This window comes from Macaca mulatta, chromosome 17, assembly GCF_049350105.2.
Source record: "Macaca mulatta isolate MMU2019108-1 chromosome 17, T2T-MMU8v2.0, whole genome shotgun sequence".
Lineage (NCBI taxonomy): Eukaryota > Metazoa > Chordata > Mammalia > Primates > Cercopithecidae > Macaca > Macaca mulatta.
This window is the reverse complement of record NC_133422.1, coordinates 24,778,614-24,798,335: the sequence shown is the minus strand read 5'-3', so window position 1 is coordinate 24,798,335 and position 19,722 is coordinate 24,778,614. Positions and strand designations below refer to the sequence as shown.

At 40.5% G+C, this 19,722-nt stretch overlaps 1 protein-coding gene across 1 annotated transcript in view; it reads right to left on the bottom strand.

The window, feature by feature from the left end:
• Positions 1 to 19,722, bottom strand: part of COG3 (component of oligomeric golgi complex 3) — a 71,414-nt gene that overhangs the window by 23,530 nt on the left and 28,162 nt on the right. Inside the window, exons 13-16 of the mRNA XM_001096875.5 lie at positions 19,122 to 19,282; positions 10,926 to 11,031; positions 4,249 to 4,373; positions 1,958 to 2,047 (exon numbers count right to left, since the gene is read on the bottom strand). Coding sequence (XP_001096875.1) covers positions 1,958 to 2,047; positions 4,249 to 4,373; positions 10,926 to 11,031; positions 19,122 to 19,282 — 482 coding nt within the window. The remainder of the gene's footprint in view (positions 1 to 1,957; positions 2,048 to 4,248; positions 4,374 to 10,925; positions 11,032 to 19,121; positions 19,283 to 19,722) is intronic.

The window sequence follows — 19,722 nt, the reverse complement described above, 5'->3', positions numbered from 1 at the left end:
AAAGAGAGAGAGAGAGGACAGTGGTACAAGAGGACATAAGCCTATGAACTTTTTTTTAAATTAGGTCATATTTTTCCCTCCTGAGATCTGAGAAACACGTGATCACTGTAGAAAATAAAGAAATGTGTAGGGAGTGAGAGAAAAATCATCCATAGTTACCTAAAAGCTTTCACTGTTAAATATTTTCTTCAATGCATTTTATTACATAGTCATACCGTGTATCTGATTTGCATCTTAAATATCTATTGTCTTAATATGTTTAAGTTAAATTTTATTGTTTCATTTTAAAAAATTTAATGACTGTGTAACATTGTTATATAAAACATGCCACAATTTACTTAACCATTTCCTTAACATTATACATGTGTTTTCTAATTTCACCTATTATCAAAAATGTGTGGGTACAGACTTGGAAATACTTGTTAAAACTTAAATCTGCCTGTCTATAACTTTATTTCTAGTCCCCATGTGAAAATTTCATTTCACCTCTCCATTTCATGAATGAGAAAAATATAGTGGTCACAAAGATAGAGCTTTCCTAGCAACAAGATCCCAAATTATTCTGTGGAGATTTATATATAACTTCTACATATGTATATATTATATATATTACATAATATATATAATATATATATAAAAACCTTGAACTTAAAAGTCACATTTATAAATCCATATGTCAAAAAAAGTTAACAGGATTTGAACACTCCAAGTGGGAAGAAAATTTTGGCTGCAAACAGCTCCCACAGTTACTTCCCTATAGGTGACAGGTATTTTAAGAGGAGAGTTAAGCAAAGCAACACTTTTGAACATACTGTACTTCCTGGGGGGAAAAAAAAAATCTCAGGGCCTGTGGGAGGAGCACATGTCAGCAGCCTTCAGCCCGAGATCCCTTCTGGATTAAAAACTGTAAACTGCTAAGTGTGGCGGCTAACACCTGTAATCCCAGCACTTTGGAAGGCTGAGTCAGAGGATCATTTGAACCCAGGAATTTGAGACCAGCCTGGGCAACATGGTGAGATCCTATCTCTACAAAAAATAAAAAGTTTAGCCAGATGCCTGTAGTCCTACTGCTCAGGAAGCTGAAGCAGGAGGATTGCTTCAGCTCAAGAGGTTGAGGCTGTAGTGAACAGAGATCATATCACTGCACTCCAGCTTAGGTGACAGCGTAAGACCCTCTCTCAAAAAAAAAAAAATTGACTGGGCACAGTGGCTCATACCTGTAATTCCAGCACTCTGGGAGGCAGAGGTGGGCAGATCACTTGAGCCCAGGAGTTTGAGACCAGCCTGAGCAACACGACAAAATCCTGTCTCCACAAAAAATACAAAACTTGGCCGGGGCATGAAGGTACATGCCTGTAGTCCCAGATTATTGGGAGGCTGAGGGAGGAGGATGGATAAAGCTCAGGAGATCGAGGCTGCAGTGAGCTATGATCACACCACTGCACTTCAGCCAGGGAGACAAAGCAAGACCCTGTCTCAAAAACAAACAAAACTGTAAGCCACACAGTCATGGCGACTCCTTCTAGTCACACAACCCAGAGTCACAATTACCTGTCCTCAAAATTGACTGACTCATTTCCTCCATGCAAGAACATTCAACTATTTAAAACATTATCATAGAGATGATTATAAATTATGATGTTTCCTTGAAAATGCTTTCTTGGTATTCCAGGGAAATACTACCATTTCCCCAGTGGCTAGGACTACAACAAGAAACCTTTACCCTATAGAATATGTAACCTAAATACCACTTTTGGTACTTTAGTAAAGTTGGACTCTCTTATATAGTACAGTCTTTATTAAGCACTATAATGAAATAACAGCTTCTCTCAAAGAGCCTCAAAATTCAATCAAATCCTACTGCCAAAACAGCTTTAAACTTCCGTGTCTATAACTAAATGCTATATTCCACAATATTTTACCAGGAAACAGGATTTCAGCTAACACTTCATCAAACCTTGTTTTTGCTGATAGACTCTGATGCTCCAAGTAAGGACTGAATGCAGGCAGACAATGCTTCCTGTGATAATCCTTGGAACACTGCCCTCTGGTGGAATAAAAGAGAATAATCAGCCTGTGGCACTTGCAAATAACAATACCTGCTTGTCCTCATGGTGGGATTAACTTACTACTCCTACTATTCTTCCTGGTTTCCTATTCCCATGCAACCTCTCTAGACCAACACATAGAATTGCAATGTGCAGTCATCTCTGGAAACACTCATGTGACCCTTCAGTAAATACTGATTAGCATGCTAGGCACTGTGCTTAAAGGCTAGAAATGTAGGCAGGCATGGTTCTGACCTCATGGAGCCTTCGCTCCAACACGATCTCACGTGGGGCTGTTTTTTAAATCTCTAAAACCAACTTTAAAACAAACCCTCAGTAAATCTACTTCTAAAAATACATCAGAATTGTATTTTAAGAATTCACGTACATGGCTCTTCATTACAGTATTATTTAGAACAGCCAAAAACTGAAAATAACATAAATGTTCAAAGACAGAGGACTGACAAATAAAATAAGACTAAATCTAAATTATAGAATACTGTTTAAGAAATCAAAGAATGCTGAAGGAGGCGGTGAAATTCATAATCGGGTTAAAAAAAAGAAAACAGGTTACAAAATGGTATGGGCAGTACGATTATTTAATTCTGCCATTCCCAGAGGTGTGGCATGGTGGTTGGACCAGGACTCCCATCAGTCCCCTTGCTTCTCTCCCAGCCTCCATTCTACATAAATATGAGCCACCGTCCTGGGCCCTGGTTTCCAACTTGATGTTCTCTTTTTACATTGCTTCTCCCCGTTCTGTGGTTTCCCACAAGGCTATTACTATAGGAAGGAGAGATTAGAGCTGCCATCTGCTGGGTCACTAACCCTGCCTAGGAAAACTTAAGATGAGCAGCTTAGACCAAGACCCTCGCCTTCCCCTGCTCAGCCTTAACGTATTTTACAAACTGGATTGTCTTTCCTCACCTTTGATCGGTAAGACTAAAAGTGTTAAGATTTGAATATAAGCTAGGTGAAAAAAGAATAAGCAAGCCTAAGGCATAAGACAAAACTGGCATAGTGACCTCCTCAGGCCTACCTACTATTTAGCTAAAATCCCTGTTAAGCACCCTAAGAGGCTTTTTTTACTAGAGTCTGTGATGACAATGGGTTCTATGTGGAATATGTCTCCTGTGTATTTTCCTTGGGATCCTGACTCCACTGCAGGAAGTTGCTGAATCTTAGCCTAATATCATTATTCAATAAACCTAACAGACAGCCTGGGGAGGAAGAGATGCCAAATGTCCAAACGTCTCTCTGGAAGAGATCTCATCAGCTGGCCAAAAAGGCTGAGACATCTAAGTCTGTAGAGGTGATCTGGGCCCATCCTTAAGAGTCCCAGAACTGGGCAAAAGGCACTTTTGGTAGCATTTCAAAATCTATAAGCACAAAGCCCAGCAATTATGCATTTTAAATTAAATATAGAGTAGTATACACTCTACTGACCCAATGAAATGACTGTGCAGTCCTAGGACTCTGGTATAAAATATTTCTGTGGTGTAAGGGTAAATGCATACTCCTTTTGAACCATGTCCTTAAGAAATAGTGGCATCTAGCCGGGCGCGGTGGCTCAAGCCTGTAATCCCAGCACTTTGGGAGGCCGAGATGGGCGGATCATGAGGTCAGGAGATCGAGACCATCCTGGCTAACACGGTGAAACCCCGTCTCTACTGAAAAAATACAAAAAACTAGCCGGGCGAGGTGGCGGGCGCCTGTAGTCCCAGCTACTCGGGAGGCTAAGGCAGGAGAATGGCGTGAACCCGGGAGTCAGAGCTTGCAGTGAGCTGAGATCCGGCCACTGCACTCCAGCCTGGGTGACAGAGTGAGACTCTGTCTCAAAAAAAAAAAAAAAAAGATATAGTGGCATCTAGACAATTCATTACATGACTGCTATCTTTAATCATTGCTCCAAATGCAGTCAGGGTCTTCTCCTCAGGAATGCACATATAAAACAGTAACGCAAAATTTGCCCACAATTTTGAGGTGTCCATAGACTCCCCAAAGCCCATTACTGAATTATAAGTTTCTATAGAAAGTTCAGGTTAGAAATTCCTAAATTAGCTTGACCTCAAGTTACTTCTATATCTAAAAATCATGATTTTAAGAATATCCAACAAAATACTTTATCAAGATCTTAAAATGTAAATTAAAAAATATTTCAAGTGAAGGAGCAAGCAATTCACAGTAAAGATACACGTACATCTATGCATCTGTATAATTTGGAGAGACAGACAAGAGTTCTTCGAACCGTAGGATACCACATTCCGTGAAGATCTGCTGGAGAAATTGTGGTCTGTGGTCTAGGATTAAGGGATTCTGTTGAACCTAAAACCCAAGTGGAAAAGAAGACACATTTCACACATGTGGATGTTTGTCTTACAATAATTTACATGGCAACTATAAACTGTTTATTCTTATTAGCTGTCAATAGCTAGAAGGCACCAATTTTTTCCAGCCTCAGTTTTCATCAAGAATACCATGAGAAATCTAAATCAGTGACAGGCGAGATTTAACACAGTAAGTGAGAACACACATGAATATGGACATACATACATTCCAGCTTCATATATATATGCTCAGTCCAAGTTGCTTTTCCCAAATTGTGATCAATAATCTTTATGGAATATAGGAAAAGCATAATCACATTATAGAATGCAGCCATTAAAAAGGAGGCAGATCGGCCGGGCACGGTGGCTCAGGCCTGTAATCCCAGCACTTTGGCAGGCCAAGGCGGGTGGATCACGAGGTCAAGAGATTGAGATCATCCTGGCTAACATGGTGAAAACTCATCTCTACCAAAAATTCAAAAAATTAGCCAGGCGTGGCAGCAGGCACCTGCAGTCCCAGCTACTTGGGAGGCTGAGGCAGAAGAATGGTGTGAACCCTGGAGGCAGAGCTTGCAGTGAGCCGAGATCACGCCACTGCACTCAGCCTGGGTGACAGAGTGAGACTCCGTCTCAGGAAAAAAAAAAAAAAACGAAGCAGATCTCGGGCCAGGGCCAGGCAAGGTAGCTCACACCTGTAATCCCAGCACTTTGGGAGGCTGAGGCAGGCAGATCATGAGGTCAGGAGTTCGAGACCAGCCTGACCAATGTGGTGAAACTCCGTCTCTACTAAAAATACAAAAATTAGTCGGGCGTGGTGGCACGTGCCTGTAGTCCCAGCTACTCGGGAGGCTGAGGCAGGAGAATCGCTTGAACCTAGAAGCCGGAGGTTACAGTGAGCCGAGATTGCGCCACTGCACTCCAGCCTGGGCAACAGAGTGATTCTCTGTCTCAAAAAAAGAAAGGAGGCAGATCTCTATGTAGTCATGAGGAAGCAGGTGGGAGCCTGTGGAGGTGGGGGAGTAACAAGAAAACAAAGCACTTCTAAACAGGGGGATTAATCAAAGCAGGTTTGCCTGTCAGCCTGTCTTCCACACTGAGTCAAATCACATACAGGCCTAGTTAGTACATTCAATTCCCAGGTGACCAGAGCGGGCTTCCCCCCACCAGTGGGAAAGTCAGAAAAGGCAGCCTCTGGCGACTGTGAGGAAGAGCAGGTGGGGAGTGTGGTTGGGCAGACACCTCTGTAAGGGAAGTACAATCACTTCTGGGTCGAGGGACCAAATTTCAAATGAACCACAAAAAGTGGAGCTGGTATAATACTTTGAGACAACAGGTGATATTGAAAGATGGTCTAGGCATTAGAGGACATTAGCAAACTCATTAAATTTTTAGTGCAATAATGGTTTATTGTTAAATAAAAGATGTCATTATGTTTTGGACATGCTGAAATACTCAAGGGTGAAGTGTCAATGATGTCAATAATTTAAAATGGTTCGTCAAATATATTTACACACGCACACCCCAACACATACATATATACACATACACATATAAGTGTATATGTGTGTGTGTGTATACGTATATATATAAACATATATATAAAATAAAATGCTAAGTCTCAAATCCAAGTTGTGGGTATGGGTGTTCATCATTCATCTTTCTACTTTTTTGTATATTTGGAATGTTTTCAATAATAAGAAAATAGAAGTAGATCTATGATATAGAAGTAGATCTATGATATCTATGATCTGTAATAAGTTACAGAACAAACATAATTCATTTTTATAAATGGTTACAGCAGCATATGCTTACAAGAAGGCCTGGAGGTTGTATGGCATAGATTTGAGGGGAAAGGGATGAGGGAAATGTTGAGGCTTAGCGCTTTCTTCCCTTTTATTTATTTATTTATTTATTTTTTCGAGATGGAGTCTCGCTCTGTCACCCAGCCTGGAGTGCAGTGGCACGATCTCGGCCCACTGCAACCTCCACTTCCTGGGTTCAAGCGATTCTTCTGCCTCGGCCTCCAGACTAGCTGGGACCACAGGCTCATGCCACCACACCTGGCTAATTTTTTGTATTTTTAGTAGAGACGGGGTTTCACCATGTTAGCCAGGATGGTCTCGATCTCCTGACCTAGTGATCTGCCCACCTCAGCCTCCCAAAGTGTTGGGATTACAGGTATGAGCCACCACGTCTGGCCTCTTTTTTTTTTTTTTTTTTTTTTGAGACAGAGTCTGGCTCTGTTGCCCAGACTGAAGTACAGTGGCATGATCTCGGCTCACTGCAACCTCCACTTCCTGGGTTCAAGCAATTCTCGTGCCTCAGCCTCCCGAGTAGCTGGGATTACAGGCATGTGCCACTACACCCAGCTAATTTTTGTATTTTTAGTAGAGATGGGGTTTCGCCATGTTGGTCAGGCTGGTCTCAAACTCCTGACCGCAGGTGATCCGCCTGCCTCAGCCTCCCAAAGTGCTGGAATTACAAGTGTGAGCCACTGTGCCCGGCTAGTACTTTCACTTTACAATTTTGTAAGCTTTTTTTCCAAAAAACAAAAACTACTTGTATAATTTTTTTTCTTTTTTTCTCTCTTACTTAACTTGTATAATTTTTAAATTTCTTCCACAGAGCTCACTTTAAACTAACATTTAATTTGTATGAAGTATCTTAAAGAAAAAGAATAAAAAAATTACATCAAAGAATATTTAGGAGATGAAATATTTATACTTTTCCTTAGGAATATGGTATGTGCAGGATCCCTTCTTCAAAATAAAGTGCCAAAAGAATTCCCCCAAATAAAAGTTTAGTCAAACAAATGTGTTTAAGTACTTTAAAGCCAGAAATCAGCTTGTGTTCATTTTCCCCTTTCCTGGGTAACTAATACTAGTTCACCCGGGCAAACCATCAAAAGCCAAGTGCCCCCTGGCTGCCTCTCCTGAGGAGCAGAGCAGGCCCCGGGACCAGGGCTTCTCCCACAGCCCTCCTGCACATCTGCCTCCATTGTCCTCCGCGGGCCTGACCTCCCCATTACTTGTTCTACATACAGAACAAAGCTGTGCTTTTAGAAGGTACTGATAACTGGTCTCTTCACAAGATGGTCTCACCACCAATTGCCCTGACACCTCCTTCTATGCCATGAACTTCACATCATTTAAAGCCCTCCTTTCAGAGGCTTCTCATTCTCTCACTTCCAGCTTTAGAGGTGGGAACCAGGAAACCAGGAAAAGTGATCATGACATACTCTTTTTGGTTTTGCTCCACTTCCTACCTGATTAGAGCCTTGCTTTCCACCCCAAGTTCTATCGCCATTGTGATAACACTGATAACTGCACAGATGACGAGCTGCTCATCCTTACCTTCTCAGCTCCAAAGACTTTCTCTTCCATCCTCACACCCCTACCCCAGGGGCAATTCTTAATACTTGCAGAATTGTATTCTTATTACTTTCTGCAGACTTCCTTCTTCCTCTCAACTATTCCACCTCTAAAGTTTTAAAACAGCATGCCACTTTATAACCACAATGTTCTAGAGATTTCGATCTTCTCACCTGTTTACGCAAACTACATGGGCAACCCCTCCTCCTCTGACATCAATCACACTCTCTCACTTGCCCACTTCTGACCTCGCTGGCTGTCAGTTTACTCCTCTATCTCCATTTGCTCCTTAACATCAGCACTGGCTCGGTTTCTCTCCCAAGACGTCTGCTACAGTCACTCTACACTCTGTCCTAGAATGATCTTACACAAGCCCAAAGCATCAACTACGCCTCATCCTTTATTTCTAAATCAGTCTTTCTCTCTACAGCTCTAGGGCAGTGCCGCCCAGCAGAAATACAATGTGAATCATAAATGCAACACAGTAAAACGTCATATTTTAAAAAGTAAAAAAGTTAGCCAGACGGGATGGCATGAGCCTACGGTCCCAACTACTTGGGAGGCTGAGGTGGGAGGGTGGCTTTAAGCCTGGGAGGCAGAGGTTGCAGTAAGCCAATATCACACCACTGCACTCCGGCCTGACAGAACCAGACCCTATCTCCAAAAAAAGAGTAAAAGAGGCCAGGCCCAGCGGCTCACGTCTGTAATTCTAGCACTTTGGGAGGCTAAAGTGGAAGGACTGCTTGAGCTCAGGAGTTCAAGACCCATCCTGGGCAACACAGCAAGACTCCGTGTCTATTTAAAAAAAGAAAAAAAAAATGGCTGGGCATGGTGGCTTATGCCTGTAATCCCAGCACTTCGGGAGGCCAAAACAGGAGGATTGCTTGAGCACAGAAGTTCGAAACCAGCCTGGGCAACATAGTGAGACCTCATCTCTTTGAAAGGAAAAAAAGAGTAAAAAGAAAGCAGGATTGGCCAGGCGTAGTGGCTCACGCCTGTAATCCCAGCACTTTGGGAGGTCAAGGCAGGCAGATCACCTGAGGTCGGGAGTTCGAGACCAGCCTGGCCAACATATAGTGAAAGCCCACCTCTACTAAAAAATACAAAAATTAGCCGGGTGTGCTGATGCATGCCTATAGTCCCAAATACTTGGGAGGCTGAGGCAGGAGAATCGATTGAACCCGGGAGGCGGAGGTTGCAGTGAGTTGAGATAGCACCACTCTACTCCAGCCTGGGCAACAGAGTGAGACTCTGTCTCTCAAAAAAAAAAAAAAAAAAAAAGGAAGGAGGATTAATTTTAGTATATTTTATTCAATCCAATATGTCCAAAATATCATTTTAACATGTAATCAATATAAAAATTACTAATAAGATATTTTCCATTCTTTTTTTTATTTTTCTGAGACAGAGTCTCACTCTGTCTCCCAGGCTGGAGTACAGTGGCACAAACTCGGCTCATGGCAACCTCCACCTCCCGGGTTCAAGAGATTCTCCTGCCTCAGCTTCCCGAGTAGCTGCGATTACAGGCGCATGCAGCCACGCCTGGCTAACTTTTATATTTTTAGTAGAGATGGGGTTTCACATGTTGGCCAGGCTGGTCTTGAACTCCTGACCTCAGGTGATCCACCCGCCTCAGCCTCCCAAAGTGCTGGGATTATAGGTGTGACCCACTGCACCCAGCCTGTTTTCCATTCCTTATATCATACTAAGTCTTGGAAATCTGGTGTGAATCTTACACAATTATGGCACACTCAGACTAGCCACATTTCACATGCTCAATGGCAGCGGCTACCATAATGGACAGTACAGCTTCTAGAACCATATAATACGGACCCTCTCAGTTGTTCCACATGGACCTTATTCAACCCCCACATCTGAGGGCCATCAAATTCTACTGATTCAAACTTCTAACCATATCCCTCATCTCTGTATTTCTCTCCATCGCCCTAACACCATCCTGGTTCAAACCACCTTTATCTTTCAAATGGAAAAACATAACAACTTCCTGATCAGTCTCTACAGTTCTGCCAATAATGCCTCATTGTAATGCCAGTAATGGGTTAAAAAGTAGGCTTTAGCGGGGAAAGAGAAAATGCACAAGGCTGGGGTTGGCAAGAGAGAAATGTACTCTCATGTCTCCAGTACTCATAAAGAGGTATAGTAGGACACGGTATGGGTTCTATTGCAGAGGAGGAAATTTTAGCCCTCTGTGAGGTCCTCCCTCCTACAGGGCAAGCGTGATAAAATGGCTTTGTCGCATGGGTAATATCCAGCTGCTTGGCAGTCTGGATTCAGTGTAACAACTGTTTGTAGAGTAGACTCAGAACACCTGATGATGCCCTTCACCTGGGGATCTTGAAGTAGCTGGGGCTCTTTAAAGCCCAGGGAGTTACAGTACCCACCTTCCCAGACGTCCCATGGGGAGCTGAGCTTTAGGGCCACTCTTACAGCTGGGTGAGGAGGGGATGGCTTACTTCCCATCTAGCTTGCTGTCTACGTCCCTAATGAGTATCCAGGGTGATTCTTGGGACAGTTTTGCTCCTTGTATAACATGTACCCTAGTCCAAGCCATCCCATACAACTGTGTCAATATTTTACTCCAGTCCCAGACACTCAATATGTTTACAAAATGCAAATCTGATGGTCCAGTCACCATGAAACACCATGCCAGCTAGAAGTCCAAAGACCATAAGACTATTACAAGACATCTATCCCAATCTGGCCTATTTTACCTGCTCCTTCCCCACATTCAACCTGCACTCAAACATACCAAACCACTTGAATTATGCAAAATAGCCATGGTTTTCCATTCCTGCATGCCTTCCTACATTCTATTCTATCTTAAACAAACTTACTTCACCTGGCTCTCTCACACTCTTCATAAACACGCTATAGCTCTCAGACACCACACCCCACACTGAGCCCACCTTCCCACACTCAGAGCTCATCTCCCTTCGTAAATTCCGTGCCCCTCATCCATGGTCCAAGGGCACCCTGTGCAAACCATCAGCATCTCACTCGCCACTGAATTCTGTCTGTGGCTTGGCAATTTCCCCCCAGTAAAGTGTGGGCTCCTCAAAGGCACAAGTTGTTTTTCATGCCTCGGACAGGGTAAGTCCTCAATAAAGGTTTATTAACCCGAATGAATAAATGCTGGCAGTTAAGACGTCATAACATACCAGATTTTGTCAGACTGTTAGACTCTCCTTCCTCTAAGTGAACATCTGAAAATGAAGCTTCTGAAGGTACCTTCTTCTGTTCATCTTTCAAACTCTGTGCAATTTGCTGTATAAAGAAATTAAAAGGAACGTTATCGTTTTCAGCAGTGTTTGGCAACATGAACATGTTCTTTATACAAAGTATATATATATTTTTTGTTTGTTTTTCAACTTGACATTTGGAAACTATTCAGATTTAAGACTGGATACATTCTGAATACCACAAATGTTTTTGTTCAAGTAACTGGCCAATCTAAATAACAGGCTTTTTCTTTATGTGATAATAGCTACAGTACGCTATTTTTGAAACAGATATTTTTTAAAAATTAGCATGGACTCACTGCCTAAAGAATAACATGCAGTATACAAAGGACACCAACTACTAAATTAGTTATGAAAATCCCACTAATTTGCATTAATTATAAAGGTGGAAACACACAGAAATGAAGACCTAACAGTCATCTAGTTACTGTAAAAAAGAATGGCCAGTCACAAAAATGAGACAATGGACTTTGGGAATTCAGGGGCAAAGACTGGGAGGCAGGTAAGACATAAAAGACTCCACGTTGGGGACAGCGTACACTGTTTGGGTGACAGGTGCACTAAAATCTCAGGAATCACCACTAAAGAACGTATTCATGTAACTAAAAACCATCTGTACCCAAAAAAACTATTGAAATTAAGAAAAAAAAAAAAATTAATGGCCAGAGAATTGGTTAGGAAATAGACTCCCTACCACACAGGCCAGTCCGCTCACTCTGCGTGTAGAAATCGGAAAGTACAGCTAATCCCTAAACAGCAAGCAGATGTTACAGCCAGACCACTCTTTTTTTTGAGGCAGAGTCTCGCTCTGTTGACCAGGCTGGAGTGCAGTGGTGTGATCTCGGCTCACTGCAAGCTTCGCCTCCCAGGTTCACGCCATTCTCCTGCCTCGGCCTCCCAAGTAGCTGGGACTACAGGTGCCTGCCACCGTGTTTGGCTAATTTTTTGTATTTTTAGTAGAGACAGGGTTTCATCATGTTTGCCAGGATGGTCTCAATCTTCTGACCTTGTGATCCGCCTGCCTCGTCCTCCCAAAGTGAGCCAGACCACTCTTATACCCCAGTACCTCACCAAAAGAAAAAAAAGTAAGCATATTTACTGCAAGTGGTTATCCTTAAGCCAAAAGGTCTACTACACACGGGAGCATCCAGGATACAGGCCATGTAATGACTGAATAAACATATCAAATATACCGCTAAATTACACTAGGAGGGGAACATATAGAAAACTTTATCGCCTGACATCCTATCAGACACAACAATTAAAACAGGCATTCTTATCTATAATACAAAAACTGATATTCCTAATGAAGGCCAGGAGCGGAGGAAAAGGAGGGAGCACCATTCCCTAGATGAGGCTAAGAAACAGACCTAGTCTTCGTCATACCTGCTTTGCGGCCCTCAAAATCAAGGCAGCTCCTGCAAATGGACCACCCATCTGCTCCCTGTTGTAATCCGCAATACCAAGACAGATAAAGATAATTCCTGCTACGGACCACTGAAAAGAAACAGCCCCCACTGCCTGCCCTAAAAGGGCATCTGGTCCCTGCAAGGTTGATTCTGCATATTATTTAAAAAGTAACAACATATAAATAATACAACCAGCCAAAATGCAGTAAGTTTAAATAGAAGTCAGAGGAAGAGATGTGAGTTTAGGAGAACATCCTTAACACAGGTAAGGGCATATTTCCAGCCTGTTAACTTTAAAACCAACATACTTATTATTACACATTTATCCACCTAGGCATTGAAATAAATTAGGTTAAGTCAAAATGCTGGTGAGGATGTGGAGCAACAGGAATGATCTAGTATACACACGTATTTCTATGCTGTCATCTGAGAGAGCTTAAAAGCAACAATACCCCTGCAGCAATGAGCACACCTAATGCCCAGATCTGCTTCTAATACAATCCTTCAATAAAGGAGCCAGCACTCCTTGAAGAAATGGTTGATTCTAGGACAGAGGCAGGAAATACATTGATGCACCGGAAGTTCTTATAGTGCAAGGAAGTAAGGAAGTTCTCAAAATAAAAAATCTACATAAATGAGTATGTCAAAAGGACATAGGAGCCAACTGAGAGAGCTCCCAGTGGTGAAAGCTGGAGCAGCAAAATAAAGTACCAGTGAACTATAACCCAAAGTATAAATAAATATCCGTAAGTCCACACTGACATCAGTAAGTGACTGAATCACCAAATTGGAAAAAGAGACAAATCTCCCTTACAGAAAAATTCCAAGTATTTATACAGATACTTTGCCCTTAAAAAAGGCAGAGCACAACCCACTCCTTAAACATGGGTTACACATGGGACTTCCTTCCAAAGAGTACAGTGTGGAAAGTGGGGAAGAGGAATAACTGCACGGTGGCAAAACCTGACAGCACTACTTCAGCCAGATGGTCAGGTTCAATATCAACAGTGAACACTCATGTTGAAAGGCTGTACCCTTAATATGCTGTAATAACAATGGCATTTTACACCACTGTGGTTTTCCTCCCAAAAACCCAAAACACTAGTCTAATCGTAAGGATAACATCAGACGAATTCCAACAAAGGAGCATTGTATACAAAGCTTGAAATACTCATGACAACACTACAAACCAGTTCTCAACACTGCTAAGTCATCAAAAACAAAAAAAGTCTGAAAAACCGTCACAAACAAAAGGAGTCTAAAAAGACATAAAAACTAAGTGCAATGTGGTGTTATAAATGGGATCCTGGAATAGAAAAAGACCTGAAAGACACTAAGAAAATCTGAATAAACTATGGACCTTAGTAAACAAATACCAATGAATCACTACTGGTTCATTAATTGTGGCAAATGTATCATACCAATAGAAGATCTTAGTAATAGGAGCAACTGGGTGCAGGGTATATAAAAACTCTGTACTACCCTCTCAATTTTTCTGTAAATCTCAAACTATCTTAAAATATAAAGTCTATTTTAAAAATAAAAATAAAAGAAATTAGGACATTTGACATCCAAGAAAAGCCGTGTAAATAGAAACAGGACAGTATCTGAGCCACATCTAACAACTTTAATGACACAGATTGGCACTCTGTGACAAAAGATATACTGATGAATACAGGATACACTTAGGAAGAAATGATCTTTAATCTATTTTCCACAGATATTTAAGTCTACAGCTCCTGATATAAACTAATTAAGCGAGATTAGTGTATAGACCTGGCAAAAATTAGATTACCTTTTTTTTAATTTAATAGCTTACAGATTTCTCAAGACTGTATTTTTTTAAAATATGTTAGAAACATGATGACTTAGCAAAATCATTTCAGGGGACATTTTTTAAATTCACTAGCACCAAAACTGCCTTTGGAATTTTTCAAATAAAATAATCAGACCTCTAATCTTTTTTTTTTTTTTTTTTTTTAGGCAGGGTCTCACTCTGTGACCCAGACTGGAATACAGTGGCACAATGACAGCTCATCCCAGCCTCCATCTCCTGGGCTCAGGTGTTCCTCCCACCTATGCCTCCTGAGTAGCTAGGATTAATAGCCGCCACCATGCCTGCCTAATTTTTGTATTTTTTGTAGAGATGGGGTTTCCTTGTGTTGACCAGGCTGGCCTTGAACTCCTGGGTTCAAGCGATTCGCCCACGTTGGCCTCCCACAGTGCTAGTATTACAGGCGTGAGCCACTGTGCCTGGCCAAGACTATTTTTAAAAAGTCAAATGTTATGTTTTTAAATATTTCAAGGGTTAAATAAATGACAACAGCCACTGTCTATCATATGACTACCAGCATTAAGTGCTTTCTGGGTCATTATCTTTACTCTTACAACAATTATCCAGGGTCAGTATTATGCCTGTTTTACAAATAATTAAATATACTGATAAAAAATAAGAAAGAGCTACTAACTGGGCTGGGATTTGAATCCAGGTCTATCTCACTCTTACATTTCCCCCTATGCCATGCAAATGGCAAGCTTACATGGGCAAAAATCTCTAAAGAGATTTGAAATCTGCAGATCCATATTTAGAATCAAATGTTTGACAGCAATCTCGTTGTATATCTTAGTAGGATATATTCTAAGAACAAAAGAAGTATAAAAATCTTGAATTAAGTTTGCTATTAGTCATGGCATTAGTGTTATCATTCTGAAACTATTTTGTGTATGTTGTAATTTGAAGCAAATGAGTAAATACACTAGAGGTGCTGGGAGCCAGGGTTTCTTCTGTGAGACTGGAAACACAAATACAAGATATGGGAAAACACTGTGGAACTGGATCTGAACTGGAGATTTCAGTATGATCTCATGATACTTTAAAATGTATATTTTTCTAGCTCTTTAAAGAGGGCTAGAAGTAATGACATCCACCATTAGAAATGAGCACACCTAATACTCAGATCTTGGTTTCTAAATACCACCCTCTTTCCCCTTAAGGAACCAAGGGTTCCTGGAGAAAGAGCTGACAGTAGGTCTGGAGCAAGGAATGCAAAAGGTGAACACCTGGATCATCCTGTGCAAGAAAACAAAGGACCCTAGATTGGCCAAGAAAAAAGAAAGATGATTCAAATTACTAGAATCATATGGCATTGCAAGGAGCCCAGAATGGCCAAAACAATTTGAAAAAAAAAAAGAACAAAATAGCAAAACTACTTCCCAAGTACAAAATTTATTTAAAAACAACCGTAATCCAGACAGTCTGGTGGAGCACAAGGATAAGACAGAAAGATGAATGGAATAAACTTGAGAGTCCAAAAACAAAACAAAACAAAAAGCCGTTAATCTATGGTTAACTGATTTTCAACAAGGGTGCCAAGACCATTCAATAGACAAATAATAGCCTTTTCAATAAATGATGCTGGAACAACTGGATAACCACATGCAGAAGAATGAAACTGGACCCCTACTTCACATCATATACAAAAATTAACTCAAAATGGATTAAAGACCTAAATGTGAAAGCTAAAACTATAAAACTCAATAAAACTGTTAAAAAAAAAAAAAAAAAGTACTGAGAGACTACAGTCAAATGGACAGAGGAGCCAGCGTAAAGGGGCTGCCACTGTCCAAATTTGGGACAATTTTGAGCATCGAAATGAATAATGATGGCTGGGCATGGTGGTTCATACCTATAATCCCAGCACTTTGGGAGGCCAAGGTGGGCAGATCACTTGAGCCCAGAACTTTGAGACCAGCCTGAACAACACGGCGAGATCCCATTTCTACAAAAGAATGCAAAAAATTAGCTGGGTGTAGTGGCACACGCCTGTAATTCCAGTTACTCAGGAGGCTGAGGTGGAGGATTGCATGGGCCTGGGAAGTCAAGGCACTGCACTCCAGCCTGGGCAACAGAGTCAGACCCTGTCTCAAAATAATAATAATAATAATAATAATAATAACAATGATGATAACAGATTAAAATACAATGACTTTTTTAAAAAAATCTAATAGTCTATAATGCTATATAAAGCAGGGGTGAGGAGAAGGGATGAAGAAAGGGAAATTAATTCTTTACAGCAGAATGCCAACTAATAAAGGTAGAAGAAATGGCAGATGTGAAAAATGACTATTTTACTGCCTCCCAATGTAATAATTGGTTCAGGCAAGAATCATCAATGGATGCTAAAGCCACTGACTGAAAAGATTTGGGGGAACTCAAATAATCTCAAAGTATCACCCTATAATTATTTATTAATTGCAAATAAAGAAAAACTGTATATTTTTATAATGAAGAGAGCTAGCAATCACCACTTTAACCAATAGTGGAACAACCTGACATTATCTGCCTTTGATATACTGAAATAAGAAGTACACATCAGCTATGCAGTATTCTTGAGGGAAAAAAAGTTTAACTTGAATCTAAGCAACAAGAAACAATCAGACAAATCCATAATGTGACATATTCTACAATAAAACTGTCCTGCTCCCTTGAAAAAAGTCAATGCCATAAAAACAAAAGACAAAACAAAAGGGGGGAAGGAAGGAGTGTGGATTTGAATTAAAGATATTATGGTGCATAAAACCCAAATGCAACATGATAACCTTGACTGGATCCCACTTTTTAAATTTTTTTGTCCAATTATAAGAGACACCTAGGCCAGGCATGGTGGCTCACATCTAAAATCACAGCACTTTGGGAGGCTGAGGTGGCGGGATCACTTGAGGCTGGTCTCAAGAGTTCAAGACCAGCCTGGCCAACATAGTGAAATCCCATCTCTACTAAAAATACAAAAATTAGCCAGCTGTGGTGGCTGGCGCCTTTAATTCCAGCTACTTGATAGGTTAAGACAGGAGAATCACTTGAACCTGGGAGGCAGAAGTTGCAGTGAGCCAAGATTGCGCCACTGCACTCCAGCCTGAGTGAAAACAGTGAAACTATGTATCCAAAAAAAAAAAAAAAAACAGACATCTGAAGGACAAATGGGGAAATTTCAATATGGACTATATATAAATAATATTATTGAATTAATGTTAATTTCCTTAAATACAAAAATGATACTGTGGTTATATGAACAATTGTCGTTATTCTTACAAAAATAAGAACTGAAGTACTTAGCAATGAGGAGTTATGATGTCTGCAACTTTCAAATGGCTCAGCAACACACACACACAAAGAGATAAAGTAAATGTGATGAAATAATAACAACTGGTGAATCTGAAAAACAAGTTCTAGATTCAACTGGATACTTGATATTAAGGAACTACACTGTTTTTAGGTGTGATAATTATATTATGGTGTGTTAAAAATAAAAATGCCCTTAACTTTTTAGAGTTACCTACTGAAGGTTTTTTTTTTAATTTTGTTATTGTTGTTTTTCATATTTAACCTCTTGACTTGATTATCTTTGCTCATTGGTTTCTGCTACTTAGAAGCAGTAACCCAGAATCTATAACCTTCAGGAGTGTAAAGTTATATTCCGTCCTGCTTAGCCTGCAGTGGTCACACTTTTCTGTTGTTGTTGTTGTTGAGACAGGATCTGGCTCTGTCACCCAGGCCGGAGGGCAGTGGTGTGATCTCGGCTCCCTGAAACCTCCATCTCCCGGGCTCAAGTAATCTTCCCATCTCAGCCTCCTCAGCAGCTGGGATCACAGAGGCACACCACGACACCTGACTAATTTTTGTATTTTTAGTAGAGATGGGGTTTCTCACCATGTTGCCCAGGCTGGTCTTGAACTCCTGAGATCAAGTGATCCTCCCGCCTCGGTCTCTCAAAGTGCTGTGATTACAGGTATGAGCCACCATTCCCGGCCTAGTTCTATTTACTAATTGAAATCATGTTTGGAATTTTTATTAATTCCAAACTAATTAATGGGGGTGAAAGGGAGTACAAAAAGTCTAGCCATGTTAAAATGAAGGTAATGGTACCTAATAGGTCATCATATTACAGTTTCTACTTTTGCTTATATTTGAAAATTTGCCTTAAAAAAGTTCTAATTCTGTTTTAATACTAATATCTTAGGCATTATTTAAAGTCTGTCCAGAACTCAAAGAAAATGAAGACATATATGGAATTGAAAGATCAGGAAAATAAACCCAAGTCTTCAAACCATAACTGGACACTTGTACGGTATAATTTGAGGAGATGGCCTCCAGGGTTTTTATGAGAGCATGACACACGGTTACATCGTCACCATCAACCTGGTGGCTCCTACATTATCAACCTTCTTCTATGCCACTTACTCAAAAAAAAGAGAAATCCCTAAAATTGAATTAGGGATCACTAATTCAATTTTAAAATTGAAAATGTGTATTTCCTGCCAATGGGAAGAGAATGGAATAGAATGTTTATAAAACATAACTCGAAGGAAAGACAAACTAACAAATTATTTTTAATTCTTTTAAATGTTATCTCCCTTAATTTTTATAGCAAGCTTATCTTGATTTTACATTTTGAGGAAGAATTAAAAAGAAAAATCCCATTTTAACTAGTAAAAAACATGTAGGCTAGGCACAGTGACTCACGCCTGTAATCCCAGTACTTGGCAGGCCGAGGCAGGTGGATCACTTGAGTTCAGGAATTCGAGACCAGCCTGGGCAACGTGGGGAGACCATGTCTCTATTTTAAGTTATAAATTTTAAATAAATAAATAAATAAAACATCTAAAAACTGTGTGGGGGCAAACGGGAGATCAAGTAAGGAGATCCTACCTCCATCATTACTAACTTATCGGGATATGCCAGATCTCCAGGAGCTGGTTTATAGCCCGTGATGTCCGTCTGAATATAGATGTGGGTTCGGTAGACAAGCCGCTCCTGTACATCTTCTAACATCTGCTTGACTCCAGCTGCAAATGCCCCCAGTTGCTCGGCTGATAAAAAAGTGCAATCATCCATTCTTTTAGATTGAGGAAAACACTTTCTTTTAAACAAGGAAAGATACTACTAAATTGTTCAGAAACAGTATGAACCACTTTTGCTTCAGAGGCTGTGGTTATATTCTATTTCAGTATGACTTAATGAGCTGGGAAAAGTTTAATAAACGTCTTTCAATTTCCTCAACTTTAAAACTGGGCGGTACTCTATTAAATTAAATATTATTAATATGAATAATAAAATCTGAATTTTAAGAGTGCTTTGCTCTTTAAAAGTTATTTCGTATAGCTTCAGACCAAGACTAAGAAATTGCTACGGTAGCTTATTAACTGGGCTACCATCATCCCCACTTTACAAATAAATTGAGTACCACAGATATTAAATGACTTAACATTTTCACAGAGACAAGTAAAAAGTAAAGTATGAGTTTATATAG